Source organism: Equus przewalskii, chromosome 29, assembly GCF_037783145.1.
Source record: "Equus przewalskii isolate Varuska chromosome 29, EquPr2, whole genome shotgun sequence".
Classification (NCBI taxonomy): domain Eukaryota; kingdom Metazoa; phylum Chordata; class Mammalia; order Perissodactyla; family Equidae; genus Equus; species Equus przewalskii.
Window position 1 is genome coordinate 41093711 of NC_091859.1, and position 27640 is coordinate 41121350.

Here is a 27640-nt window from a genome sequence, read left to right on the forward strand (position 1 = left end):
GAAGAAACTTGGGCCCCCTGGATTCCTGGCCCAAGGACTTTTGTGCCTGAAAGCCTTTCACACTTGACCTCCTTCAACCTCCACAGAAGCCATGAGAGGTGGGTACCACACGCCCATTTCTCAGATGCGGAGGCTAACGCTCAGAGGACAGACCAGGCCAGCAAACCTGGTGGCCTGAAGACGGTCCCAGACTCCTTCCAGGCCCACCAGTCCTCGCAGTGGTTACCCCACAGCGGCCCCGGGGCCGGGTGCTCCGGCTGCAGCCCTCCCGGACGGGGTGGTGCCCCAGCGAGTACTCACTTGTGCGTGTAGCCCTCGGAGCCGGCCGTGAGGTTCGCCTGCATCACCGCCTGGAACTCGGTCTCGTTGCAGCAGTATTTGAAAACCGTGTTGTTATGGTGACAGCAGAGGATGAAGGTTTTGTTGTCTGAGAGCCGCGGGCAGTGGAAGCCGAAGTGGTAGCGGCCTTTGTGGTCCGTGTACGGCTCACAGACCCGGAAGTGCGCGGACAAGACTGCAAAACAGAGTCACGGGGCTCAGCGGGGTCCCTCACCACGCCAGCCGCCCCGAGACCCTCGCCAGTCCGTGAGTGCCAGAGGCGGGGCCTGGGGGCCTGTTCTAGGGTCCTGCTCGCTTCTTCCCATCCCGGGAAGGCTCTGTGATCCAGGGCAAGCCTCATCTCTGCCAAGAGGCCCCCTCGGGGCTCCCGTCACCTCCCAGGCCTCCCTGGATGACCTCCCTGCTTACACGGTGCCCCCAGGCTGGGGGCTCCTTACGGGCGGGGCTGCATCTCGAGCCTGGTGTGGACCCCCTCCAGCAGCTCTGCACACAGCAGGCACGCAACTGGGAAACATTAACTGAGGACCTACTGTGAGCTTCACAGACTCCATCTCATTTGATCCACGTGGCCACCCTAGCAGGCTGGTCTGTGATCCCACTTTACAGATGGGGAAACTGAGGCTCGCAGGCTTAAAGGGACCTGCCTGAGCTGGTACGCGGTGGTGAAGAGGGAACGGAACCCAGGCCTGCCTGGATCCAAAGTTGGGGCCTCTCGACTCCCCCATCACCAGCCTTAATGACCTCTGTCACTGTGTGGGCTGCTGTGGACCCGCTGACAAGTGGTGAACAGCATGGGTGCAAAAACCGGGTCCACTTTGTGGAGACAGCGGCGTCCCCTCCGTACCTTGCTTTCTACTAAACCAGCACCCTGGACCTGTAGGTCCCCAAGGGCCAGCCTCTGCCGCTCCCGCCTCCCGGTGACAGAGCTGCCTGGCCTCGGACCCCCCTCCCCCGGCTCACAGAGGGAGAGCCCTATTCAGCCATGGACACTGCTGCAGACCCAGGACGGTATTTACCCATCGTGCCAATGGTGACAAATGGAGCGAAAGCCCAAACAAATAGAACAATGGGAAAAACCTGGAGCCCACCGTCTCCGGCTTAATTAGCGTCTTCATAAAAGGGGTCGCTGTATCTCATTTGTGTCGCTGAAAAGGGGCTTCGTCGGCCGAATGCACGTCTCCGACCACAGAGGCCCTGGTTTGGAAGGGCTCCCCTGACCGATGTCCTCAGGCTGCAGCCCACGCAGCTCCTGGCCCGGGGCTGCTGGCGGGGGTCCCAGCTGGGTCTCGAGGGCGGTCCTCGGGGGCTGGAGGGCCTCAGCTGGCTGGGGTGGCCTTGTGACATCCTGCGTCCCTTCCCCGAAGCACAGCACCCCCTCCTGTGGGGATGGCCCGAGCACAGAGGGACCCAGAGTCCCAGAGCCAGGGGAGGGCCCCTTCTCAGCCTTGACCTTGGGAAACAGAAGGCCCTCTGTGGGCAGGCAGAGGTCACAGAGCGCCCAGGCAAGTGCCCATCTCATTTATCTCGAGAACCACCGCTGGACAGAGGAGAGAACGGAGGCTCAGAGCAGCCGTCCCCAAGTGTGGTCCTGACCGGCCACATCTGCCTCCCCTGTGGACTGGTCACCAAGGTCCCCACTCGGGCCCCTCGGCCGACCTTCTGAATCAGAAGCACGGGGGGCGGGGGCGGCCCGCTGAGTCTTAGCTGTGACACCTCTGTGTCTTAGCAAGCCCTCCAGCAGGTGGTGATGGGACCCACCGGCCTGGGAGTGGGGTCCGTCTGGCCACTGCCCCGGCCCTGTCCAGGTCGTCGAGGAAGTCCTGCCGTGGACCTGCCCACACTCGGCCTGCGGGGAGTCGGGCGTGTCAGCAACGCCCACGGGGCTGGTCAGAAGGACAAGCTCAGGCCCTGAGTCAGGTCACCGCGGGACCAGGGGGAGGGGGCAGAGCAGGCGGGGGGGCCTCAGCGGGTCTTCAGAGGAGCCTGCTGTGCAGAGACGGGGGTGCGGAGGGAGGCCCGGCCGGGGGGGATGTGATAGAGCCCAGAGGCTCACCCCAGGCACCACTGGAGGGTCGGCGCCACTTGCTTTGGCCGTTTGGCAAAGACAAGGAGGCCCCCACTGCCTCCCCAGGAGAACGTGCTGGAGCCACAGGCGCCCAGGGCTAGGAGCCGGGACAGCCGGGTCCGACTCCAGGAGCATGCAGGGCGATCTGGGCCATCACTGCCTCTCTCTGAGCCTCCTCCCTCTTGTTGATGGGGACCGCTGGTCTCCCAGGTGCTTAAGGGGCCCACTTAGACCAGGCTGGGTGTGTGGGAATACGGACGATGGGGGCCGTGCCTTCAGGCTCCCAGGCACAGGCACAGCGGGGCTCTGGGGCTGCGTGGGGGCCCCAGGGCAGAGAGACGCTCCCTCAGGAGGCCAGCCAGCTCTGAGTCACCAGGAAAATCGGCCCAAGTAGGGAGGGGACACCAGGAGAGAGACGCTTTCTTGGGCCCTGGAGCCTTGAGGTCTGCAGAGCTCATGGCCGAGTCCTGGTCCTGACGGCTGTCATTTAGCAGCCAGCTGTGTGACTGTGTCATCTGACTGTGTGGCCTCGGGCAGGTCGCTTTCCTTCTCTGAGCATCAGTTTCCTCATTTGTAAAATGAAGTTTCTCTCTCCCAGGGGGCAGTGAGGACCAAATGAACTAACGCACAGGAGAGGAGTAAACGGTGGCCCCAGGCCCTGGCCTTGGCCTGGCTTTGGCTCTGCTGTCCTGGGAGCCCTGTGCCGCCCATCCCCCAGCGCCCTTCATGGCCTCCCTTTCAGCCACACCTGCAGCAAAGGGGGCAACGGCTGTGCCAGGGCACGAGGGCGAGAGGAGGGACCAAGAGAGACAGAGAAAAGGAGACACAGAGAGAGAGATAGAGGGAGAGACAGAGACAGACACAGAGAGAGATAGAGGGAGAGACAGGCAGAGACAGCGTGGGGGCCCTGCTCAGACTGGGGCCGAGCGTCCAGGCTGGCACCGGGTCCCCTTGCTGCTGGGAGGCAGGGCAGACCTCTCTGTCCAGCCAGCTCCAGGTGGAGCGGCTGAGGACTTGGTCTATGCCCATCTTTGTGACAGGAGAGTGACATAGCCCACCTGCAACGGCAGCTGGGACCTCGGGGACGGCCTAGGAGGCTGGTCCGGCGCCGGGAGGCGGGGCCCTGGGTTGGAATCCCAGCCGTGCACAGCTGTGCCGTCTCAGGCTGGCCAGCGCCCTCTCCAAGCCTCCATGTCCTCCTCTAAGCAATGGGATGACTGTGACGTCACCCGACTTCCACTTGCAGGGTAAGGGAGGGAACCGGCACAAGGGCTCCGCCCAGCGCTGGCTGGTGGCCCCCTCGAAGCCCACGGCATCCTCGAGAATCTCCCAGCGCAGGCACACGGGGTGCAGCTCACAGCAGGCTCCCCTGAACTGCACTGAACACGAGCTCCTCACTCAGGGGACGCCAGAGGGGCAGGGACCAGGGCACCCCCGTTAGTCAGCACCCAGACCCCAGCTGGGCTAGCACTGACACCGGGAAGGGAACTCCTGTGCCCCTCCACCCCTTCCCCCACCCACCCTGAGCATCCCGGGGGGTCTACCTGCGGAAATCAGCAACGAGAGGACGGCGAGCACGTCCAAGGACTGCTGGCCACAACTGGTCATCGTTTGGCTGGCATCGATCCGTCCAGAGCCGCCTGTTTAACGAGAGCCGGGAGAAGTGGGGTGTGGGCTGCCTGGCCAACGGCGGGGGCAGACGCTAGCTTTGTGGCCCACGGGGGGGACAGCGGGGGACAGCGGGCGAGGGCAGGGAGGCGAGTCTGCCAGGAGCAGGGGCCGGGCCGTGGATGATGGAAACGCTGCCATCCAATTTCCTTTCTGGAACGAGTGACCTTCCCCCACCAGTCAACTGTCACCTCCTTCTCTTTTCACGGCAAAATGAGGCTTAATCAAAGGAGGACGGACGGCTCGGGTTGGTGGGGGGGCAGTCACCGGCTTGCTGGGGCTGCCGGGGTGGGCACCGGGAGCGCACCGGGACGAGCAGGGCTGGCGAGCAGGTGGGCTGACAAGGGCTCGTGGTTCGCCGCCCCAGGTTCTCGGGACCGGGTCTCCCTGCCGTGTCGCTAACGCTGACTTCCATTAACCCTCAACAAGTCTGCCCGCGCCGGCACCTTCCAGCCATGAACCACACAGACACGAGCAGAACTAAACGGACACTGTCGCTGCCCCGGCCTGCGCGCTGAGGAAAGAGGCCGACAAACACGCACCCACAGGAATGTTTAATATGCTCCCGGGCTCCTGGGGACACGCCCTAAGGAACCGAAAGCAGGGACTCAAACAGACACTTGTCACCCGTGTCACAGCAGCATGAGTCACAACAGCAAAGGTGGAAGCAACCCAAGCGCCCACCGACGGATGACTGGATCAACACAGCGTGGTCCGTCCACACAGCGGAATATTACTCAGCCTGAAAGAGGAACGGAATTCTGACACCTGCTACGGCACAGGTGAACCTTGAGGACATCGCGCTGAGTGAAAGAAGCCAGACACAAGAGGACAAACCCTGTAGGATTCCACTCACATGAGGTCCCGGGAGGAGTCAAATTCACAGAGACGGGAAGTAGGAAGGTGGGTGCCGGGCTGGGGGAGGGCGCTGGCGAGTTAGAGTGTCGTGGGGACAGAGTTTCAGTTTGGGGGGATGAAAGAGCTCCGGAGAGGGACGGTGGTGACAGCTGCCCAACAATGTGAATGGACTTAGCGCCACTGAACTGTACACTTAAAAGCGATCAAAATGGTAAATTTTATGTTATGTATGTTTTACCACAATAAAGAAAGCTACGAGGCGTGGGGGCTGGCCCGGTCGTCTAATAGTCAGCCAGGCTGTGGCAGCGACCCACATTCAAAGCAGAGGAAGGTTGACATGGATGTCAGCTCAGGGTGAATCTTCCTCAGCAAAAAAGAAGGTATGAGGGGAAATAAAGCAAGGCGCGTGTGGGGTGCCGAGTGGTGACGTGGGAGCAGCTGGGGCCAGGGCAGCAGGGAGGGCCTCACTGCAGAGGTGACCTCTGAGCCAGACTCGAGTGAGGCAGGAGCAAGGGTGTGGCTATTTGGAGGAAGAGGGGTGCAGGCCAGGAGCAGCAGGTGCAAAGGCCCTGAGGTGGGAGCAGCCGGGAGGCCAGTGGGGGACGATGGACAGGCAGGTAGCAGCAGGCCACCAGAGGCAGGGCCTTGGCCCTCGGTGGCCACTTCAGATCGGTTGTTGAAGCCTCAGGACACAGCTGAGGGGACGGTGACCTCATTATCACCCCCCACCTGGGGTTTGGGCGCGGAGGTGGGGAGGCGGTCTGTTTCCCCGACATGAAGAGCCCCAGGCTGGCTGTCAGCTGTGGGGAGGGATGACCGGCGGATGGGGATGGAGCTGCGAGCACCTCCTGTGTGCCAGGCTCTGGGCCAGACGCGCTCCGCCCTCACTGTGGGGTTCGACTGTGTCCCCCTCGACTCACACGTTGCAGTCCCACCCCTCGCCCCTCAGAACAGGCCCTTGTTTGGAGACGGGGTCGCTGCTGACGTGGTGGAGGTCGTACTGGAGGAGGGTGGGCCCCTGTCTGACTGGTGTCCTGACAAAGAGGAGGTCTGGACACAGATAGGAAGGCAGGGAGACGGCGGCAAGAGATGGGGCAGAGATGGGGCCATGTGTCCACAGCCGTGAGGCCAGAGACGGCCAGCAAAGCCCCAGAACTGGGGAGCTGCCAGGCACAGTCCCGGTCAGAGCCTTCAAGGACCAGCCCTGCCGAACCCTGGATCCCAGATTCCGGCCTCCGGACGGTGAGAGAACGGGTCAGGCCCCCAGTCTGTGGGGCATGGTTCCCACAGCCCCAGGACGCCACCACCTGCCCCACACCACTCTCCCACAGGGACTGCCCCGGGAAGTGTGGGATCCACACTGAGCCGGAAGGATGCTCACCTGCCCACCTAGGAGCGGGATCTGATGTGAGGATGACGGACACTGGGAGAGCCCTGTGTCCACCGGGGAGACCCTGCTGCCCTCCTGGCCAGGCTGGCCCACCTCCAGAGCTGCTTTCCTGGCCTCCCTGCCCGCTCCGTCCTAGGCCCGACGTCAGTGCCACCCTGTCCCCCCCGGGGAGAGGCCCCCCACCCCTGGGGAAGGCCTCACGGCTGCATACCCTGCAGAGATCTGCTGCCGAGAACATGGCTCTGGAAGTCGAGACTGGGAAGGACCCACAGGGACAGTCCCTCCAACGGCGCGGAAGCTCCTGGGGCACCTGCTCTAGGCCAGCCTGGGCTGGGCTCCAGAGCCACCAACCAGCTGGCTTGTCCTCGCCCTCAAGAGCCCACGGCCTGCTCAGGGAGATGGCAGGGGCGCCAGCTTGGGCCTGAGGCAGCTCTGAATCCTGCTCAGCGGGGCAGGCCGAGCCGGAAGCCACCAGGGGCCCAGAGGCTGAGACCTCGGAGCAAGGAGACACGGACAGACTCAAGGCCAAGCCGAGGGGCTCACGGCCGGCCCTGCGCTGCTGGTGGCCCCGTCCCCTCTCCTGCAGCCCGGGTGCGAGAGGGCCCCATGGGGGGCGGGGCTGGGGGCTGCTCCTCTCAAGGCTGAGCCGGAATGAGAAAAGGGGATGGCACGGTCGCAAGAAAAAGCGGAAACATCTTAAGACGGCGACTGCTGATGGTGACGGCTGGTCAGCCCCTCCCTGGCCACAGGGCCTCTCTGCCCCCACCGTGAGCGCCCTGCCCCACGGGCTGTGAGCCCGGGTCTCCTGCGGCCTCCATCAGGACCCTCCTCGGAGGATGAAGGAGATTACAGCATTTGAAAGTCCTAGGAAAGGATTTTTTCGTGCTGGGGAAATGAAGGATCAACCCTGGAAAACACTGGGGGGCTGGGAGTGACGGGTCCTCTGAGACAACCCCCCAACGGGGCTCCACTCCACAGGTGGGGAAGCCGAGGCCCACTGAGGGCTGGGAGCTGGTGGGTTTGTTGAATGAATGCCAGGTGGAAGGGGGCCACCACGCATCCGGCCCTCCCTCTGGCTGCTCGAATTCCCTAATAAAACCCTGCCTATATTGATGGGGGCTGTCACTCACACCTGGGGTGCCTTCCTCTCATTCCTGTGAGTCCGAATCCTGCACCACCTTAGAAGCTACTCCAGTGCCACCTCCTCCCGGAAGCCTGCTGTGATTTTATCAGCTGGAAGATGTTTGTCCCTCCAGTGAGGCTATTGTATCCCATCCCTTCTTCAGTTAACGTGTTAAGTCATTCATTCTCTCCACGTCCACTGGCTGACCCCCACTCTGGAACAGAGCCTGGCTTCCAGGGATGTGGAGGGGGGGAGTCCCTGCCCTTAGGTGCACCCACCAGCTCTGCCTTAGGTGACTGGCCCCCATGCCCTCCTCCACCAGGCTGTGGGATCCGGAGTCAGGCCCTGGCCAGCTTGGGGCACGGCCTCTGAGCTCAGGCTCCAGAGCCCCGCAGGCCGGGGAGGATTGGTCCCCCGTCCCTCTGGGCTCTCCTCGCGGCCTGCTCAGTTTCCTCGGCCCGGCCGTGTCCCCCGCCCCAGCTGGGGCTGCCAGGGGTGAGTCAGTGGGCGACGGGAGCCACAGCCGTTTGCTGGACAAAGGTGGGGCCTGTCCTACCCACCTCGGCCCCTGGCAACTCGGGTCCCAGAACTGAAGGCTGGATCAGTGCGGGGAGAAAAACCCACTGGGCCTCATGGGGAAGTCGCAGGAAAACTCCGTTTCTAACCATCTGAGAAGCCGGTCGTCCCTCCCCAGCTGGTCAGACACTCCTCCGCCTCGGCGGCTCCTTGCGAGATCCCAGAGGCCGGCCACTGTGGTCACAAGGTCAAGAACAGAGACATTCACAAGGCCAAAGCCATCTCCGTGGGGTCTGCAGAGGGGCCTGGGCTCAGGGACTAGGAGCTCAGGTGAGGAGGGCGGTCACGCCGCCAGGTACCATGACCCGGGACCCACCCCCCTCAGCAGCAATGGGAGTCGGGGCTGCAAGGGTGAGGACACCCCCCTCCCGCCCAGGGTCCTTGAGCTCTTCCGGTGTCCTGGACTCGCTTGTCACTGTGTCGTCTCAGGCGATCCCTCGTCAGCCCAATGAGGGAGGTATCAACCCCCATCTCATAAAGAAGGATACTTTATGAGATAAAGGATGCTTTATGACACAAAGAGGCTCAGAGAGGTGAAGTGACTTGCCCAAGGTCACACAGTCACTCAGTGGCTCAGACAGGAGGCCAGCCTGGCCTCCAAACTTGTCCTTCCTCCAGGCACTAGAGGAGCTCCCAGGGCCCCCCCCCCAACGCCCCCCAGAAAGCAGAGGTACCCCAGGCAGATTAGATTGATGGTCCCGGGTTCTATTTCTTTGAAAATTGGTCAACTGCTCACGATGGTAGCTGGTGGCCCACGATAAAACTCAAATAACCAGAAGAACATTCTGGATGAGTGGGCCTCCTCCGAGCCCTGACCGCGTCCCAAGTCACGAGTCAGGCACGCATCTCTGCAGTCCACCCCTCGGGTCAGCCGGGGACTGCTGTTCCCAAATTTGAGGATTATTTTTAAACACCGAATTTGGCGAGAGCAGGGAAAGGAGGGCATGTGAAGAGAAGCAGAGCCCAGGAAGACGAATTAAACCCCACCGGGAACAACAACAGATCTGTTTTTGCGTCGGCCAGGCCAGGCAGGGGGGACAGGGCCGGGGGAGGGGGGCCGTGGGGGCCGTGGGGGAGGGCCTCGGCTGTGTCGGAGGGGGCTCTGCACACACCCCAGGCCTGGCGGCCGCTGGGCCCCCCTGGACATTCCACATCCTCTCGCATCCGGCACCCCCTCTCAGCCCACCACGCCGGCCCCTGGTGGTGGCCGAGGGCTTCACCTCCTGCCTGGCCCTCGTCAAGGGCAGCAGGCCTGGAGGCCGGGCGCCTGGGCTTGGGCCACGCTACCTGGAGCCAGTCCTGGCTCCACTTCTTGTAACCACACCCCCTGTGACCTGGGATAAGTTTCCTCAGTCTCCTCGGCTCCAGAATGGGAGTAAAAATAGCATCTAATTCACAGCGTCCTGTGACATTTGAATGAAGTGATGCATTGAAGCCCTGGCATGGGCCGGTGCGCGGGGGGTGGTACTCAGAAGTGTCCATAGTGACCCATCCTTGCCAGTGGCTGGCTCTGCCCCAGCTCCGCCCACCAATCCAGGTCCTGGGCGGCCCCCAGGGCCAGCTTACCGAAGTGCCCATCTGACTACCCACTCCCTCCTCAGGAGTCCTGGAGGCTCCGGGTTCAAGTCCACGCTCCCTCCTGAGGCCCCGTGTGGTCTGGTCCTGCTGCCACCCCGTGCCCCCCTACTCTCTCTGTTCCTTGAGTTCAGCCTTCCAGGATCTGCCTTTCCACTGGGCCTTTGCACATGCTCCTCCCCATGCGTGGGACACGCTTCCCCTCTCCTGCAGCAGGGCAGCCTCGACCCAGCTTTCAAGGCTCCACTGGGGTATCCGTCCCTCAGGGAAGCTTTTCACCCCCTGAATCCCTCACTCCCGTGGGTGGGCTTCTGAAACTCAGGCCCCTTCCCCACCCTAGGGTCTGACTGGATGGGATTCACCAGTGGGTGGCGGGTGTGGGCGGGAGCATGCTGCCTGCTTGGTCGGTCCTGATGTGAGTGCAAACTGGGAGAAGGTCAACTGAGGCCCGGCCCTCCTCAGACCTGGGCCACCCGAGCCCTGGACTTCCTGGCATCGAGAGCAAAGAAGGACATGTGAGCAGTTCCATGCCGGTCACCCAAACACGTCCCTCCTTGCCCACCTGCGGGTGTACGGGGCGCGGGGAGCGGGGTGGACGGTGGTGCTCTGCGGCCAGCCCCGTGGCGGGGTGAGGAAGGTCCTGCCCCAGCACCCGGGCGCCAGCAGCTGGTGGCAGAGCACAGGAGGCCGGCCTTTTGCTCAGCCTGACCCCTCGCCCAGGCATCCGTCTCCCCAAATCGTCCCAACCAGACCTCCCAGTGGCCGGGCTCAGTGCCACCCAGATCACAGAGCCGCCTCGGTTCCTCACCCTCCGACCCCCACTGCAGGTGACGGTGCTCTCCTGGACACCCGGTCAATGAACACCCAACGGGCCTCTGCGGGCGCCGAGCCCAGTGCCGGGACCATGGTCCAGGGGGCGGTCATCAAGCAACTGATGCCACGATGCGTCAGTGATTACACCTGGCATTCCTCTTCCGGTCAGTGGTGTGAGCCCACGTGTCAGTCATCAGACGAGGGCAGCGCCCTTCACAGCCTCACGACAGTCCAAGTCCAGTGGGCAGCAGGCGCCCAGCAGGCAGGTTCCGGAACCGGCAGGGGGACGGCAGTGCACGGCGGTCGAGCACCCACCCGGGCCGGGCAGTGGCCGCGCTCTGCTCCTGTGAGCTGAGCTCACTCTCTTCTCCCCGAGCCATCAGGCTGGGCCACTGCTGTCTCTGTGCCCAGTGCAGGCGGCCGGCGAGGGGCAGAGAGTCAAACCCACACTCTGCTCCTGGGCCCTGTCTACACTGACGGTGAGCATGTTCACACCGCAGGCAGCACATGTGTGCACACACACGCGTCCACACACACCCCAGCAGCACACACGTGCACACGCGTGTGAATGCACACGGTGTCGGTGGCGATGCTTAACCTCCAGCCAGTTCCCGGGGCCTTTCCTTGCGGTGCAGACCTACTTCCGAGTCTGTGAATTCTGTCTGCAGGTCCACATCCACTTAGAGGTTATGAAGCTCACTCTGAAATGTGACGTCTGGGAAGAAACACTTCGGGAGGCGTGACACCTGCGTGGAGCAAGACCCAGGCAGGTTCTCTGGGTTCCGGTGCCCACGGGAGGGAGTGGCAGGGTGCAGAGGAGCAGGACGCATTCCCTCGCTGTGCTGGCTGGGCCCAAGGTGGTGAGCACACGCATGAAGAAGGACGGACGTGTTCTCCCACAGCCGGGGCTCCGGGCTGCACGGCCAGCAGTTACGGCCACTGTGGACTGAGCCCCTGCTGGTACCTGGCACTGCGTGTCTGTCACCCTCATTTCACCTCTCGCTGGCTCCTGAGGTCCCGTGATGTGTCCGTCTCGATGGCCTGCACCCCTCTCCATGCAGACCTGCAAGCCAGAGCCTGGCCCCTCTACTCCGCCACTTCCTCCTTCCCAGGTCAACCAAGCACCCTGGGGTCCCCTGGCACCACCCCTGTCCCTCCCCCAAGCCACCCTCACCTCGAAGCAGAAAGCTGGCTTTTGAAATGCAAGCCCTATCGCACCACCGACTGCAACCCTCCGAGGTCTCCCCACCGTGTTGGGATAGGCCAGACTCCCACCAGGGTCCCCACCCCTCCCCGGCCAGGGCCCACCCTCCAGTCTCAATGGCCATCCTGCAGCCCTTTACTGGGCCCCTCCCACACCGCGCCTCCCCTCAGTCTGGCAGATTCAGACAAATCTCCGGAGCCTGTGTCCTCCAAGAGGCCGGCCCTGACCCCCGCACACCATCGGGACCCACCACCTTTCACTTGAAGCCAGGGGGCGGTTTAGAGCTGCACGCGGTGCCGTGGCTCGCCGAGCATCTGTCTCCTCCGCTTGACTGCAAGCCGGACAAGGGCTGGGACCCAGGACTGGCAGCATAATTTGCAGGGCACAGTGCAAAAGGAAAAATGCAGAACCCTTTGTCCAGAAATCATTAAGCACTTCTACAAGGCAACGGCAGAGCATTAAACCAAGCGCAGCCCTTCTGAGTGCGGGGCCCTGCGCGACTGCACAGGTTACATATCGTGAAGCCGGCCCTGCCGAGACCACTTCGTTTTTGCCCATTACTGTATGCAGTGTTGGGCCTGGCACACAGGAGGCACTTTATGCCTCACTGTATGCAGCATCAGGCCTGGCACATAGTAGGTACTTTATTCATCAGGCCTGGCACATAGTAGGCACTTTATACACACTTGCTGGATTGGCGAGTGAATGTAGGCATCATCATCTCCATTTTTCAGATAAATAAACAGCAGCTTAGAGAGCCCCAGCGATTTGCCTAGACCTGGAGGGTGGTAGGGCTATGGTTTGAACCCACGTCTGTCTGACTCCAAACAGGGGCTCAGGGTGGGTGCGGGAGGTGACGGCTCAGGCCCTGGAGCCAGTCCCCCCGAGCCTGGAATCGGAGTTCTGCTGCTCACTAGCTGGGGATTCTGGGCGAGTTACTCCACTGCCCTCAGTTCCCTGTCTGTATTTGGGAGCCACACCCCCACCTTGCTTGGGTACTAAATGACAGAAAGGACCGGAGAAGCCAGCAGGGCGCCCCGCACAGCTAGTCCATGTTCCATAAACGGACTGTATCTGGTGTTGCCCACTCTGCTTCTCCTAGGTGTAGGTGCCGGGGGGTCCCTGTGTGCCCGTCAGCGAGGGAGAGTGTGTTTGAACACCGTGCCTGTGTGCAGATGTCTCGAGTCCTTCCTCTCATGCTTTGCTTGTGCTCACAGTTAGCACCTGTTTCCTTCTGCCCTGCCCGCTGCCCATTGCTGCCCTGCCTGGAACAAGCCCCTTGTGGGGGGCCTCTGTGTCTCTGTGTCCCCTCACCACGCTTTGCACACAGTGGGTTCTAAATAAAGGTTTGCCGCTCAAAGTAGGAACTCCGTCAACACTCGCTGGCCTGGAGGCCAGGTTCGCTTTGCTGCCAAGAGTAAACCTCCAGACGGGGGCCACGGACATCCAGGCAGAGGCCTGGTGCCATGCGCTGGCTCCTCCCACTCAGATGGGGGTCCACGTCCACTGCCACCACCACCAGAAGTGACCTTGGGCATCAGCCCCCAGCGGAAGCAGCTCACCGTAGCCAAGAAACCCCAACTCCAGGACCCTGGTGGGACGGGTCCCCCTGAGGCCGGGGAGCCCAGGTGGGACGGCTCAGAGTCCTGGATCCACACCCCTTACCCCTCTGCCCCCTCCCGGCAGGCGTGATAAGACGCACTCCGCGGGGCTGCCGTGGGGCCAGGGAGGGGGGAAGCGTGCCTGCAGACTGCTGTGGGGGTGTCGGCGTGCGTGCTACAACGGGGACGGCATGTAGTTACCACCAGCTCACTCGGGAGCTACTCCTGCCCGCCCCCAAGTCCTTCCCTCAGGAGCACATCCCAGCTGCTCCCATGGGGCTCTCTTTCCTTGGAGGCTCCCCCGCCTCCCACGCAGCTGTCTGCCCCCCTGCCCGAGCGCGCCCTGGACCGGCTCAGCACTCACCCCGTCCTCCTCTAGGCGCTCTCCTGAGTGTCCAAGGTTGGCATTGCCGTCCTCCCCATTCCACAGGGGAAGAGACTGAGGCCTCGGCCAAGGGCGCAGAGCTGAAAGAGGCTGAGCCAGAAATCCCAGCTCCCCGAAGGCCCCGGCTGCTCTGCTCTCCCCCCGGGGCCACGCGGGTGGCAGGCGGGGGCTCCCCGCCCGGCCTCGGTTTCCTCCCCCGTTAAGGGGCGGGCTCAGCGGAGACGCCGGCGGGCCCTCTGCCTCTATCTGTTCTCTGAATTATTTGGCTGCACCATGGAGATAAAACAACCCCTGGAAATCCCAGCGGCATTTTTTCCCACTGGAGAAACACAAAAATATCCCATGAAGAATGAATCACTTAAAGTGTCAGGGCAGGAAGAGCGAAGACAGGCCGCAGGACGCCTGGGGGACGGAGGGCGGCTCCGGATTTCGCTCCCCGCTCGGGGCCTCTGTTCCTGCCTCCCTCGGTGGGAGAGGGCCTGGCCCCAGGGACCCACCCTCACTGTGGGGAACAGAAGCTGAAGCCCAGCCTCAGTTTCCCATCTGTAAATGGGGATACACACCCACCCTGAAGGGATGTTGGGAAGGGCCAAGGAGGTGACGGAGGCATGCATGCATTCATTCATTCATTCATTCATCCCATACTGAGTGTGACACTGGGCGGGCTGAGCAGACCCATCCCACCCCCACGAGGCCAACCAAACACCCCCATGACTGACTCAGGGTGTCTGATCACACAGGAGGGCCCTGGCCTGGCCTGGGTGGAGGGCAGCCCAAGGAAAGAGATACTGACAGGTGAGCAGGCCTTATCCAGACAGGGGAGGGTGGGCCTGGCGAGGGAGCAGCCCAGCACCCGCAAAGGCCAAGGGGTGGGACAGAGCTTGGGGAGGAGGCCAGGGCAGCAGGAGCCAGGGAGGGCTAGGAAGTGCCATGAGGCCGGAGCAGCAGGCAGGGCCCGTGGGGGGTGGGGAGCACTCCTGGCACATAGTAGGTGCCAATGGGCCTCTACGGGGCCACCCACGACTCAGGGGGACCACCGTAAATGGGGGTCTCAGCCCTCTCTAGTGATGACTGGGTGGGGAGGCAGAGGCGAGGGCAGGGGCCAGCCGCTGAGCACCTACTGTGCGCCGGGCGCTTCTGTGCATTCCCGAGCCCGTATTGGATGGGGGAGGGGGCCGCTCACACAGGGGCCAGCCACGACCCGCAGTGGGCCGGGGTCTGTCTGCCCTGTCCTCTGCCTGGCTAGCCCGGTGCACACGCGGGGAGAGAAGGCTATCCAGCAAGCAGGGTGGGAGGGGGAGGGGAAAGTGTGCCGGGTCCAGAGCAGTGGGTGCTGGGGCAGGGCTCCCGAAGGTGGCTGACCTGAGAAGAGCTTGAAGGGAGAACGTGGGTGGGGGGAGTGGAGTTGGTCTGGGTCAGACCCCCAGCTTCCTCTGTCCTCCCTCCCATCTGGGCCTCCTCGCTGGTCCATGAAGCATGGAGCTTGTCTGAGCTTTGACCCTCTCTTCCTGCCCACCTTCTCTGCTAGGCTCTGATACGAGGACACTGAGGCACAGAGATGCTCAGCAACTTGCCAAGGTCACACAGCCTGCAGGGGTAGGAGCCTGGACTTGAGCAGCTGGTCCAATGCCAGTGTCTTTGCACCTCCCACAGGGCTCCCAGCCCCACTACCCAGACGCTGCTCTCCTCTCCCTTCCCTTGGCACAGGCTTCACTGAGGCCCCTCACATTCTTCTGTACCTGAGGGTCATTCTGTGGCCCTGCCTGGCTCCTCCCTGAGGCTGGGGGCTTGCCCAGGGTAGGGATCCCGGAACGTGGCCGGGCTCAGCGAGGGTTTGCACCTGAAGGAGGGCACGCCTGTGCATGGTGTGGATCTGGGAGCTTCCACGGGACATCCATTACCTGCCTAGCTCTGCGACTCAGAGACCAGAAGCCCAGTCCTCCACAGCTGCTGGGCTTCCCACTCTCTGCCTCAACCAACCCTGAACCCCAATAAAAGGAGAGCCTCTCGGTCGGACGTTGCAGAGGCAACGGAGCGCCCTCCAACACCGGCCGGCCCGCCGTGCTACAAGAACCCAGCCTGTTCCTCTGGGCGGGGCGGGGCAGGGCGGGCAGCTGGAGAGCCCAGGCCCTAGGTGAGCCTGGGGCCGCCACCTGGTGACCATCCCCCCAGCCAAGCTCCCGTCTAACCGCCTGTGTCTTCACAGCACCCCACCCAGGGCCCCATTTCACAGATGAGCAAACTCAGCACGCTCCCCATGAGGCCTCCCAGCCAGGAGGGGCCAAGTCGGGGCTGCCATGCGGGATCCGGGCGGATGCTTCCTTCCCGTGACTCGATTTGTGTGACTCCCCAGGCCCTCGGGCTCCGCTGGTCGAGGCGGGTCAGTGATCGCTGCTCCAGCCTCTCCTCCCTGCCAGGCCCCGGACCTGCAGGTGCATGGCGAGCGCCTTCAGTCCCCCCTTCAGCCCTATGAGGAAGGAAACTGAGGCACAGACAGCCTACGGGGTGGAGGTGGGGCAGGGTCCACCTGACCCCAAAGCTGGCTGACCCTCCCGGCTGTCCCTCCCTTTCATAACCCCTCCGGCCCATCCCCACCCAGTAGCAGAGGGACCTGTCTGCCAGAGAGGGCACATGACCATCTGGACACGGCCAGAGGACCCGCTGGCCTCTGCAGCCACATCTCTCCTTTCGCCAGCCACCTGCCCCCAGCCCACTGCCATCTCCCAGGCCTTTGTGAGTCCTGGTCCCTGTGCTGTGCCCTGAGCTGGCATTTCTGTCATGGGCAGTGCCACGGGTGGCATTCAAAGCCAGGCCACGTAGGAGGTCAGCTCCCTCCCCCTCGCTCCCTCCCATCACTGGAGTCCGGCCGTCTAGAGCTGGGCTAGAGAGAAACCTCCCTTCTTGGCCCTTGAAGACGCAGCTGCTCTGCTTCCAGCAGCCAGAGGCTGAGTGGACTGGCCTGAATGCCCCTTATCTAGACCCGGGCCGGGCGGACAGCAGCACATCAGAGTGACCTGCGCCACGGGAGCCCAGCAGAAGTGCCTGACCCGGCCTGGGGGTGGGGGGTGGGAATCCACTTAATCCTCATGATTAGGAGGAGCTGTGATTACCCTCAATTTACAGCTAAGGCAACTGAGGCACAGAGAGTGTAAGTAACTTGTCCTGGGTCACTCAGCCAGTTTGTGGCAGACTCAACTCAGACCCAGGGTTGGCAGTGGACGCCCACAGGTGAGTAAGAGCGGGAGGGCGCTCCCCGCAGAAGGTCCGGGACACACAAGGTGGGGCTGAGGGTTCATGTAGAGCAATGAAAATGGGACGAATTTTTGAGCAGCGCTTAGCAAGGTACGGGGCGGCCCCTGCCTCTGGCCTGAGCGCCAGTGCAGGAGCAGAGGACCGGAGGGCAGGCTCTCAGCTTGGGGCCCCAACACTCGGACTCGAGTCCCAACTCTGCCGCTTCTCAGCTGTGTGGCCCTGGGCAAGCCCCTTCGCCTCTCTGAGCCTGGGCCGCCTTGCTGTTTTTAAGCTACTGTTCGAAGCGAACCCGTTTGCCAGGTCCAGAGGCCGATGACGTAGGAAAGCATAGCAACATCTTTCCAGTTACCCACAAGATCACCCCACGCAGAAGGAACTCCTTCACTGCCTCTGACGGAGGCTGGACCACGACCCAGACCAGCCGGCCTGGCGGGCTGGGGGAGGGCACCTGCAGGGAGGATGACCCCACCGCAGGCTCGGGACGCTCTGTCCCCTACAGCCGCTTGCGCACAGTGGGTCCTCAGCGACTGCATGATGAACCAACACCCCTCCTGGGCTCAGCGAAGGCCCTGCTGGCTGGCGGGCACCAGGCACCAGAATGTTCTCGGCAGCACTGTTTACAAGAGGAAAACCCTGGAGACAACCCAAACGGATAGACGGGAAAACGCATCGCAGCGCGTCCAAACACTGGAACCCGCCAGCTGTCAAAGCGGACGGCGGCCACACCAGTGTCCCGGGCGTCTGAGCAACACAGGGTGGAGGAGTTCAAGTCCCCGGATGCAGCTCAGCGTGCCCCAACTCACAGGGCAGAAACAGCTGAGAAACGTGTGCTTTTGAAGAATGCACATCTTTGTGACAGGGCGAGGGGGGAGGGGGTCCTGCGGGACGGGGCGGGGCGGCCACACGGGGCCGTGTTGGGCAGTTGGTTAAGCAGGCTGGTCTCTGGTGCTGGATCTTCCGAGTCCAGTAAGCATGTGTCTCCATGTGGATTCCCAGCCTCCTCCCAGCGAGCCCCAGACACCCTGTCCCTTTGCCCTGTGCCTCGGTTTCCTCATCTGTCAACTGGGGACTCGTGGGCATGAAATGTCTTCCCATAAGCCAGAGATGTGCCCTGAGCAGCTGGACCTGCCCAACCTACGGAAGCCAGAGATGGAAGCCCAGAGCCACTTCTCCCGCCTGGGCAGGTCACCGGCCTTGGGGGGCTCAGGCGCCTCCGCTGGGAGTGGGCACCCTGGCCCCCACTCCCCGGGTCATGGGAACAGGAGGGGGATGAAGAGCACGTCTGCTCGAGGCGCCCTTGACCATCAAGGTGACTCAAGTGCCGTAGCGAAGGCAGGACAGGTCTCCCCCCACGGTGGGGACACCGAGAGAGCGGCACCGGCACACAGCACACACAGCCAGCGCACTGCAGATATGGGAGCGGGGACCGCAAAACCCCCACGAGGTGCCCAGCGCTCTGGGCCGTGCCCTTGACCCCTGACCTCCCACGATCATTCTCCCCCAACCCAGGGGATGACGGCATTCTGTGACTTGTCAAGGTGTCGCCGTTCCTAACAGCAGGGCCCAGGGTGGACAGAGAACACCCCAGCAAGGAGCCCGGCCGGGGCGTGTGGCAGCCGAGGGAAGCACGCCTGGGGTGTGTGGTACCCGGGTGTGTTGTACCCTGGGGTGTGTTGTACCTGGGTGTGTTGTACCCTGGGGTGTGTTGTACCTGGGCGTGTTGTACCCTGGGGTGTGTTGTACCTGGGTGTGTTGTACCTGGGGTGTGTTGTACCCTGGGGTGTGTTGTACCTGGGCGTGTTGTACCCTGGGGTGTGTTGTACCTGGGTGTGTTGTACCCTGGGGTGTGTTGTACCTGGGTGTGTTGTACCTGGGTGTGTTGTACCCTGGGGTGTGTTGTACCTGGGTGTGTTGTACCCTGGGGTGTGTTGTACCTGGGTGTGTTGTACCTGGGTATGTTGTACCCGGGTGTGTTGTACTGGGGTGTGTTGTACTCGGGTGTGTTGTACCTGGGTTGTGTTGTACCCTGGGGTGTGTTGTACCTGGGTGTGTTATACCTGGGTATGTTGTACCCTGGGGTGTGTTGTACCCTGGGTTGTGTTGTACCTGGGTGTGTTGTACTCTGGGGTGTGTTGTACCTGGGGTGTGTTGTACCCTGGGGTGTGTTGTACCTGGGTGTGTTGTACCCTGGGGTGTGTTGTACCTGGGTGTGTTGTACTCTGGGGTGTGTTGTACCTGGGTGTGTTATACCCTGGGGTGTGTTGTACCTGGGTGTGTTGTACCCTGGGGTGTGTTGTACCTGGGTGTGTTGTACCTGGGTGTGTTGTACTTGGGTGTGTTGTACCCTGGGTTGTGTTGTACGCAGGTGTGTTATAAGCAGGTGCTCTGTATCTGGGGTGAGGTGCCTGCGTCAAGGGTGCGGTGGGGCCTCCAGAGCTTGTCAGCTCAGGGCCTCGGGAGAATCGAGGGGCCTCTCAGACCTTCTGTTTCCTCTTCTGTCCAGTGGGGATTGTGTTCAGAGTAGGACGAGCTGAGTGGAAACTGTCGTGAGCGATCCTGGAGGGGCGGGACCAGGGCTGCCTGGAGTGGGGTCCTGCGCGCCATGGAAGCTGGTCAGAAACACAGGCTCTCGGGCCCCCTGGACCCGCTGGATTAGAACTGGTGTGCCGTCAAGGAATCTGCATTCCCCAGCCTTCCAGAGGCCTCAGGTGCACAGCCACATCCCAGGCCTGCTGGGCTGGACCGGAGGCCGGGAGCCGTTCTGCAGAGGGGCAGACTGCAGATGCTGGCAGCGCTGCGGGCCCTTGGGCAGCGTCGAAACTATGCACCTCTGCCGCTGCCACGGGAGGGCAGCAGCGGACGACACGGGGCGCGGGGTTGATGGTGGGTTCCAGTGAAACTTTATTAACAAAACCAGGTAGCCCCAGCCGGGGACCCCTGCGTTAGCCCCTGAACCCCCGAGAGCAGTTCACAGACGAGCACCACGGGCATCTCTGGGTTGGAGAGGCCCTGGGCTGTGGCGCACGCGGGGAGCCGGCGCTGAACCGGCCTGCTCATCCCTTCGGGCCTGATAAGGGGCTGGGGGAGGGATGCGAGTTATAACAAACTGTGGCACCAACGCGGCTAATTGGCAGCAGCTGCTGCTGCAACCAGAGACTCGTCAGCTGTGATTAAGCGAAGCTGCCTTTAGGCCAATCAACTTCAAAATTATGCAAATAGGGCCCCAGCAGAGACCATAGGGATGGCGCGCAGCCCAGCCGGCTCCCCAACCTGACCTGGCACCCTTCACCCCCACCGCCGGCCGGGAGGGACCAGGCCCACTGGTAACGCCGCTGGACCCCACTTGACCTCTGGGGGTTGGTGGGCCTCCCGCCCACACTCTTCTTCCCAATTGGCACCAAAGCTGCTGAGCTGGCAGCGAGCCAGCGGCCCCTGACAGGCAGGCCAGGACCCAATGCCCCTCTTGAAAGCGTCGGCTGCCCCACTGGTTAGCCGGCCCCGGTCACCATACCCGTCAGCCTCGCTGGCCCACAGAGAGCCAGGGACGGTCCACACCCAAGAGGGCTCCCTGGGTGCGATGGTCAGGCAGCAAGGGCAAAGGTCACTCCCAGAGGGGGCAGGAAGTGGCCCTCTGCCGTCCTCCCCAAGCTCTGCAAACCCTCGCTCACCCCCACCAGCCCCGCAGGGCCCAGACCTAAACAGACAGCGGCCTCTCAAGCTCGTCTCCACTTCAGGGGCCCCTGGCACCCCAAACTTGTTGCACCCCAAACTGAACTCCCCCGCCATCCCAGCCCCGTGGGCCCCCTCCGGCTTTGCCACCTGCCTCTGCCGGCCCCTCGGGGGGAGAAGGGGTGGTCAGTCACTGGACAGGCGTGAGGGATGCAGGGGGACCCAGACAGAGGGAAGACGCCTTCTCATGCCTGCCTCTTAGACGCAGGCTCCTGGAGTCCCCGTTCCGTTCCAGGAGGATGGCAGTGTCAAACTGTTTTGGAGATCCGGAGGCAGCCCAGCTCTCAGGCCCAGGGTCACCATGTCCAGGTGCTGTCAGGTGTCAGGTTGGGAGCCAGGCTCTGGAATCAGACTGAAGCGTTCTGAGCCATCTCAGGGGCGCTCTCCTCTCCCTGTCTGCTCCCCGCCCCCCCTGCAGCCTGGGGGGTCCCCCCAGCAGCCAGCGCTTCCTCTGCTTAATCCCACTGCCGCTCTGCCCTCCCGAACTGGAGAACCACTCTGATCCTGCGTTTGCACTCTGCGAACAAAAGAGCCACCAGTCAACGTGGCTGCCAGCATCCACTCAGCGGCCGGAGCCCTCTGACATCCCCTGGGGTCTCTGCTGACACCCTGACACAAAAGATGCTCTCGAGGGAGCAGGGGGAGAGGGGCAGAGCACAGGCCCCTGCCGAGGAAGGCCCAGCCCCCAGGCCCACACCCGCCCTGCCCAGCCAGGGGTCCACCTCGGGCCTGGAGCAGGGTCTGGCGCTGGAGGACGAGGCTCGACCACAGGCATCCTCCGTGGGTCAACGCTACTCCCCAGCCCACCCAAGCAGGCCTCCTGCTTTTGAAAGATGAACATTGCTTATAACGGGAGGAAGCTGAGAAATCTGACAGCACAGGTGGACATCTAGGTAAACAGAATTACAGAGGTCTAGCTCACGTGCCGCTCTGAGGAAAGCTGGCTCAGAAATTTCCCGGGAATGGAGAGGCAACATCAAAAAGCATTTATGAACGAGCCGTGTCGGCAGGAAACCCAATCAGCAGGGGGAGGGCAAGGGCAGAACAGAACCGCTCGGAGGTGGGGGATGGGCCCGTGCCTGGCCAAGGACGGACGGAGGGTGCAGATGGGCCTGTGGGAGGGGACATGGTCACCCTGAGCCCCTGGACACGTGACTTCGCCTGTCTGGGTGTCCCCCTGTAGAGTGGGGTGCCAACCCCAGCTTCAGTTGGGTGGTAACAGGAGTAGAGGAGACAACATATGCAAGAAGTGGTGCAGAGGAGGTTACTGGCCTCAGTGAGGACAGGGGAGCTCAGAGAGGCCGTGATTTCTGGGGGTCACACAGCTCCCACGGAGCAGACCAGAGACAGGCGCTCAGGCTCTAGCCTCAGCACAGGCTCGCTCCACGTGCTGGCCACGCCGGGCACAACCCACACAGCTCCAGGGTGGCCGCGTAGACATTTTGGGCTCACAGGGCTCATGGTGAGTGGCATAGACCCACCACTGTCAGCTGCGGGTCCTGCCCTGGCCTGGAGCCCACAGGCTTGCAGCTGTGGACGCAGAACCCAAACGAGAGTTAAACTGTGTGTAGTAATTGGCCTTTCACACAGCAGAAGCGGGAGAAACAGACTATTTCTTGAGCACCTACTGTGTGTCCAGCCCTGTGACAGGCATCTCACAAATATTGTCTCCTCTAATTTTCAGAAAAGGAGGGGATGCTGCTCCCAGTTTGCAGATGAGAAAACTAAGACTCAGAGAGGTTGTGTCACCTGCCCAAGGTCACACAGCTGCTGGCTGTTAGGACTTGGACCCAAGCTGGCCTGGCTTCCAAGTTAACGTTCTTTCCAGGCGTCAGGCTATTGGGCTTGGGCCCTGGGGAGGAAGTGGTGGTGGGGAGAGCGGTCACTCCCCACAACGAAAGCAGTGGAATTTCCCCTCTGCCAGCACCTGGGGCACAACAGAAGATAGGGCTTATGGAATCAGCCGGTCCCATTGCCCACGCGGTGCTGGAGCCCCACCCCTCCCCTCACACTGAGGACAACCCTGAAGATCTAGCCTCTGAATGAACTCCTCCATCAAGGGGACTCAAGTCACCACGGCCCCTCGGGAGCCCCTTCCCTTTGGGGATGATGCAGACTCCAGAAAGCTCTGGTGGAGGGGGCCTGGCCTCACACTGAACGAGCTTATTTAAAACAATCAGCATTCGGCTCAAGTCGTGAAAGACTACGTGTGGGCGTTGTGTCAGGAGTGGGATGGACTGAGCACAGCAAAGAAAGGGGCGTTGGTGTGGGAGGCCCCCAAATGTCGCAGGCCTAGCTCCCGGCCCAGGGACAGGTGTGGCGGGGGACATCCAGGTCTTGGGGTGACAGATCTCTACCACTAACAGACATGTTAACATGAGCAGGTCGCTTCATTCAAAGCCTGGGTCTCCTTCCTGCCTCCCTCATCCATTCCTCTCTTCCATCCTCCCTCCCTTCCTCTCTTCCATCCATCATCCCTTCCTCTCTTCCATCCTCCCTCCATTCCTCTCTTCCATCCCTCATCCATTCCTCTCTTCCATCCACCATCCCTTCCTCTCTTCCATCCACCATCTCTTCCTCTCTTCCATCCACCATCCCTTCCTCTCTTCCATCCACCCATCCATTTCTCTCTTCCATCCACCATCCCCTCCTCTCTTCCATCCACCCTACCTTCCTCTCTTCCATCCATCATCCCTTCCTCTCTTCCATCCACCCTTCCTTCCTCTCTTCCATCCATCATTCAAGCAGGAAACTTTCATTGAGCACCTCCTACAGGCCAGTCCCAACCTAGGCCCTGAGGATACAGGATTGAACCAGACAGACACACAGTCCTCGGCATGGAGATGCCTTGGTCTGGAGTGGGAAGGAGGCTCTCCATGTCTCCCACCCATTGCCTGCCCAGGAGGGACCTCCTTCAGGGTGCCCCTCTTGGCTATGTCCATGTCTGAGGCCCCTGCAGGCTGTTGGCTCCCCGAGGCCAGAGCCGGGGCTGATGCTGACGCTCCTCTGAGACCCAGAACTGGGCGTGGAGGAGGCGGTGGCAGGCAGTAGGGGAGGGGCAGCGGGGAGGTGACGAGCCCTGGCCATGGCCGTGGACGGTCCACAAATAAACTCCAGCTCATCCCTCTTCCCAACCGAGAGCGAGAGAAAATAGCTTTCACACTATATTTTCTGATTTTTTTTTGTCACCTCACTGCTTCTAAATCGATCCAGAACAGATTGTCCAATTGTTTGAATTTCAGGAGAAAAGTTTGCTAATCCTTCCTCACCCCAGAGTCCCGCCAGGCCCAGGTCCTCCCTGGGCTGCCCCGGGCTCAGCTGCCGGCCTGGGGATCTGCAGGGGACAGCCGGACAGGGCCTCTCCCTGGTAAGGGGTCTGCACTCCAGGTGGGCGCACTGCAAACCTCTTGGCCCTGGACGGGACGGCTCTGCTTTCCGAGGAAGGACCCAACTCACCATGCACCGTGGGGCCGGGGCCGCACAGGAGCGTGGCAGCCCGGGCGGCGTTGGAGGCTGCGACCTGCCCTCCTCTCCCATCAGGAAAGGATCCTAGGTGCTGGGCTGAGCCACCAACGTAAGCAACTGCGAGGGACCGTCGTTATCCCCATTGCCCACAGCAGCAGGGCCTACAGGGGTCCCCTCAGGATCGACTGTTGGGGCTGCCTGGGGGTGGGGCTGGGCACAGCCTGACCCCTTCTGTGAAGGATTGATTAGCAATGTCTGCCCCAGGCACGGCAGCGACCAGCGGTGACACCCAGCCACGTATCTGCCCTCCTGGGTCTGCAGAGTCAACTCCCTAACTCACCGGAGTCCTGGGACGTCAGGCCACGGCCGCTTCTGCAGCCTCGCCAGCTCAGCTTTCCACAAGTGCCACGGGACAGCCATGCTGAAGCCCCGAAAGTTCCCCAAACTCCTTCCTCTGGGCTCCATATGTGGGGCTCCCTCTGCCTCAGTGGCCCCCCCAGCCCCTTGCTCATCCACCTGGTCCATTTATCCCCCACTGCCTTGGGTGCCGCCTCCTCTGGGCAGGCCTCCTTGATGCTCGGCCCCTTTCCTCCAGGCAGAATTGCTCCCCCGCCCTCTGTCGTCACCCACATCTGTGCAATCCCTCAGGCAGGACTCAGACATGGGGCAGAAGGGGTGACCGTGCCCTCTTCCTGCAGCCCTCGAGCCACCAGGGCAAGCCCTCGGTGCAACCTCAGAAGGGAACAATCACACGACACGTACCCGGGCAAATGGCTGGCCTGCTCCTGTCTCACCCCAGCCCCTCTGAGGAGGCTGCAGGCGGCAGCAGAAACCAGACCCTGGATGTCAAAGACCCTGGCCCCCTCGACCTCCGACCTCCAGGCCCAGGCGATGCTGGGGCCACCCCAGAGCAGCTCACCAGCTCTGCCAGGCTCCCCCCTTCCCCAGGGGCTTGCTCCCCTGTTTTTCTCTCCTCAGAGAGAGGGGCTTCAAATGTCGGTAACAAACGTGTGAAGGGCTCCCTTCTGGAGCCCTCCGCCTGGCCCCTCAGTGACCGTCCCCCAGACATGACGCAGGAGGGCCTGCTGTGGACCCCATTTTACAGAGAAGGAAACTGGGGCAGAGAGGAGCGAGGTGGCTGGGGGAGGCCACACAGTGGTGAGGGGTGGGCACACGAGTGTGGTGACCCTGCGCCACCCCGCCAGCACCCCTCCTGACCACTAAGCCTATCCGGCCTCCCCCAGTGGGAAGAGTGGAAGCGGCCAGATCCACATCCTGGCTTTGCTGCCTCGAGGCTGCGTGCCCACGGGGAAGTCACATCACTTCTCTGAGCCGTCCTTGCTGAGGGAGGGTTCCCAGGATTAAATCAGGTGGTGTTTGCAAAGCACCCAGGACGGGAGGGCTCTCCAGCAGGCCAGGGACCCCGGGGGCCTGGGGCGCAGGGCTCCCGTCCCTGAGGCCGTTCTGTGGCTCTGGCAGGCTTACTTCTGGTGCAGGGTGGTGGTGCCCTCCTCCCCGTCCCTCCCCAGGGGACCCGTCAGGAGGGAATCAGACAGTCCAGGGTGGCCCACGGGCTGGCGTTCCATAAACTCCGCCTGCACCTCGCCACCCTTCTGCTCCTCGATCTCCCGTGCTCCCTGTCACCCCCCAAGAGGAGCCCCAACACCTTCTCCACTTCCCGTGTACCCCTCCAGATTAAAGACCATCCCCAGCCACCTTATCTTCGCGCAGCACCACGGCCCAGAGGAAGGCAGCATTGTCCCCATACTACGAAGGAGGAAACGCAGGTGCAGAGACACACGGGGACTTCTCTGTGCGAAAGGGGCAGAAGCCACAGCCTGAACCCGGCTCTGTCCAGCTCCGGAAGCAAACTCTCGCGAACACTAGGTGGCCTGGAGACCCAGACTCGGGCCGCCATCCCTGGGCCCCTGGAATGGGGACAACAAATGTTCGTGCAGAGAAGAGAGTCATATCTGGCTGCAAAGCTCATTCTACCCCACTGCTCATGGCCCTCAGGAGGAAGCCTCGGCCTCGTCCTTCGGCACCTTCCTGTGCTGCCCTGATCTCAGGCTTCGATGTTTCCCAACAGCCATCCTTCATTCATTCACTCACCCACGCACCCATCCATCCATCCACCCGCTCATGCATGCAAACATCCCTTCATTCACAGGCCTGTCCAAAGCACGCCTGGGCGAGGCTCTGGCTACAGAGCTGAACCGGGAACGATGCTATCTCCACCCTTCAGGGACACGGAGAAGCTCCACTGCTTCTGTTCCTCCTGGGTGCTTGTTATTACCTGTAGCGGTGGTGACGACAATGACAGCAACACTTCCTGAGCACTGACTGCGTGCCAGGCTCTGCACCAAGCATGTGTCTTAGATCAAATCGTTTAATTCTTGCAAGAACCCTGTGAGGGGGCTGCTAGCCCCATTTCTGGATGAGGAGACTGAGGCTCAGAGGGGTTATATAACCTGCCCAAGGTCACACAGCCAGTAGGGGTGAAGACTGGGATTCGAACCCTGACAGTCCCTCCAGAGCTCGGGGGGGCGGGGAATAAATAAGGGCTACCACCATAATCAATGAGGGAGCCCGAATGTTACAATCCCCACCTCTGAGCCTCATGACACCTGGTAAGTTATTATCATCACCATCATTATCAACCTCATTTTGAAAATGAGGACACTGAGGCTCAGAGAGAGAAATAACCAGCCGACGTTGGTGCGGGTAGGAGGTGGCGCCGGGGTTTGAACTGGCCGTGCGCTCCGGAGCGGGCTCCCACTGTGCCCCGCTCTGCAGTTGCCATGACGCTGGGCAGACAGCACTGGGCCCAACAGCTCCGTGACTCATTTCCTCATTCGATGGACATCCCGGTGGTAGAATGCCTGCCCTGGGGGCACGGGACGGACAGATTTGCAACACTAGCAGAGTCACAGCGGAGTTCCCGTGAAACAGTAACAAAGTCAGAGCACAGAGAGCTGCGGGTGCTGAACGCACACCCCGTGCTAACTGGGCACCTTCTGCAAATGGATCTTGTCTGGCTCTCATGTCACCCATTTCACAGATGAGGACACCGAGGCTCAGAGGTTCTGCAAGCTGCAGAGGGGAGCCTGGGGCAGGGTGGAGCTGGTGACCCCAGGCTGCTCGGGGGGATCTGTGCCAGGAGCCTGCCTCTGGCTGGGCGCCCTGACAGGGGCCTCGGCTCACTCCCCAGAGGCCTCTCAGCCCCAGGGGCCGATTCCAGGCAGTTGCATCATCCCGCCCTGCTCTCTGGAAAACCTAAACAGCAAAGACCTTCAGAAGCAAATCTGTGGGTGGGCATGCGGGGTTCCCACAGAGCGGGAGGCCGAACACAATTGGCCGGGCCTCGGGGGCTCCATGACGATACCAGGCTTCCTGCAAACGGGCTCCATCACCCCATCTTCCGGACGAAGAGAGCGGAGCTCAGAGCCGGCAGCTGGGGCACGGGCATCCCAGAACCCACGTCCTGAGGCCTGGCCTGCACTGCTGCCCAGGAGCAAGACTCCAGTGGACAGAGAAAGGGGACTTCCTAGACTTTGGCATTAGTAACTGTGGTTCTTTGATTCGATTTTTAGGATT

The 27640-nt window shown here is 62.1% G+C and overlaps 1 protein-coding gene across 4 annotated transcripts in view; it reads right to left on the reverse strand.

Annotated features, from left to right (window-relative positions):
* SHISAL1 (shisa like 1) overlaps positions 1-27640 on the reverse strand; it is a 75851-nt gene that overhangs the window by 42361 nt on the left and 5850 nt on the right. For 2 of the 4 annotated variants that reach the window (XM_070600040.1, XM_070600043.1), the window contains exons 2-3: positions 3949-4044; positions 301-514 (exon numbers count right to left, since the gene is read on the reverse strand). In XM_070600040.1, coding sequence (XP_070456141.1) covers positions 301-514; positions 3949-4012 — 278 coding nt within the window. In that variant the 5' untranslated portion in view covers positions 4013-4044. Of the gene's footprint in view, positions 1-300; positions 515-3948; positions 4045-13576; positions 13913-27640 lie in introns of those variants that run through there. The other 2 variants (XM_070600041.1, XM_070600042.1) reach the window with 2 other exon arrangements.